Source organism: Myotis davidii, unplaced genomic scaffold (genome assembly GCF_000327345.1).
Source record: "Myotis davidii unplaced genomic scaffold, ASM32734v1 scaffold399, whole genome shotgun sequence".
NCBI classification, from domain to species: domain Eukaryota; kingdom Metazoa; phylum Chordata; class Mammalia; order Chiroptera; family Vespertilionidae; genus Myotis; species Myotis davidii.
In genome coordinates, this window is record NW_006292094.1 from 6,876,735 (window position 1) to 6,878,542 (window position 1,808).

The 1,808-nt window shown below is 61.4% G+C and overlaps 1 protein-coding gene across 1 annotated transcript in view; it reads left to right on the forward strand.

The window, feature by feature from the left end:
- Nucleotides 1-1,417: 1,417 nt before the first annotated feature.
- SNX8 (sorting nexin 8) overlaps nucleotides 1,418-1,808 on the forward strand; it is a gene marked incomplete at its 5' end in the record, with an annotated part of 33,215 nt that continues 32,824 nt past the window's right edge. The window contains one exon of the mRNA XM_015565160.1: nucleotides 1,418-1,709. Within this exon, the coding sequence (XP_015420646.1) occupies nucleotides 1,418-1,709 (292 nt within the window). The remainder of the gene's footprint in view (nucleotides 1,710-1,808) is intronic.

Consider the following 1,808-nt stretch of genomic DNA (forward strand, 5'->3'; position numbering starts at 1 on the left):
ACTCTTCAGTGCAGGGGCCGGTGCTCTAACCGCGGAGCCGCCGGCAGGGCCGGCCCGCTGTCTGCTGGTGGCCTAGCCCCCTTGCACCCCTGCCCCGGGCAGTCTCATCGGCAGGATCCCAAGCAGCCTGGACACCCCCAACTTCCTGTTTCTTCCCATACACACAGTCAGTGCTTTTTACAGACGCTCTCGTGGGGGTGGTTTTAGTCCACAGCAAAGTGAAGCAGAAGGTACGGACTCTCCCACAGCCTGGCCACCATGCGCGGCCTCCTCAGCCAGGGCTCCCCCCCCCACCCCCCCGCGTGGGGCACTGGCTCCCCTCGGCGAGCGGCACTGAACCGCCCCGTTACCTGCCGTGGCCCACGGGCCCCTCGGGGTGGACGTGCTGTGGGTTTGGGCAAATGCCTATGACGTGTCCCATGACCGTGTCGTGTCCTGCAGGGCAGTTTCACTGCCTGGTGTCCAGGGCTCCACCTGCTTACCCCTCTCCTTGTCCCGTAACCCCTGGCAACCACTGACCGACCCTGCCCTCACAGATTTGCCTTTTCCAGAGCATCCCAGACTCGGAATCACTCGGCGTGTAGCCCCCTCAGACCGGTTTTTCCGCTGAGTAATGTTATTAGCGATCAGTGTAGCATGCTGAACTTTATTTTCATTTATTTTATTTTTTTATTGATTTCAGAGAGGAAGGGAGAGAGAGAGAGAAACATCAATGAGAGAGAATCATTGGTCAGCTGCCTCCTGCACGCCCTCTACTGGGGATCGAGCCCACAACCCAGGCATGTGCCCTCGACTGGAATCGAACCTGGCACCCTTCAGTCCGCAGGCCGACGCTCTATCCAGTGAGCCACACCGACTAGGGGCATGCTGAGCTTTAGACACAGCTGCGCAGCACGTTTCTCCTGCGAGCTCTGGCTATGCTGGACCCAGGCCGGGCTTCCCTGGTGACGAGGACGCTGTCCTCTGCAGCCGGCAGCCTCCCCAGCGCTGGGCCCACAGGTCCACAGCCCACTGTGCACCCCATTTCAGTCCATGTTCCGTGTCTGGTCTGACGCTGGGGGGCAGAGCTGCTGTCTCAGCGTTATTTGCAGGTGTGTGTTGAGGACACCCCCCAGTGAACTAACGAATACACTGTTCACCCTGGCTGGTGTGGCTCAGTGGATACAGCGTCGGCCTGCGGACTGAAAGGTCCCGGGTTTGATTCCGGTCAAGGGCACGTACCTCAGTTGTGGCTCCCGGCCCTGGCCTGGGGCGTGCAGGAGGCAACCAATCGATGTGTCTCTCTCACATCGTTGTTTCTCTCCGTCTCTCCCTTTCCCTTCCGCTCTCTAAAAACCAATGGAAAGATATCCTCGGGTGAGGATTAAAACAAAAGAATGGGCTGTTCTCTCTCGGATCCAGTGATGTGGTTCCGTGACATCGGACCGCGCAGTGTGTAGCGGCTGCGTTACCAGACAAGGGAGGGGGGTCAGCCTTCAGTGGAGGCCGGGGTGGGGTGGTGGGCACACGAGGGAGGGAGGTGTCACCTCCTTGGGTCCTGCTGGGAGGTGGACCCGCTGGTGCCACGGCTGAGGCGGACCTGGCCTTGCAGCGCTTCCGGGCCTCCGTGTACAGACGGTACAACGACTTCGTGGTCTTCCACGCGCTGCTGCTGCAGAAGTTCCCCTACCGCATGGTGCCTGCCCTGCCGCCCAAGAGGATGCTGGGAGGTACAGCTGGGTGGGCGGGGCCGAGTCCCTGGAGGGGGTGCCTGCTGAGACCCAGGCGCCAGGGCCAGCGGGTCGGCGAGTGGGTGGAGTCTCGGGCCT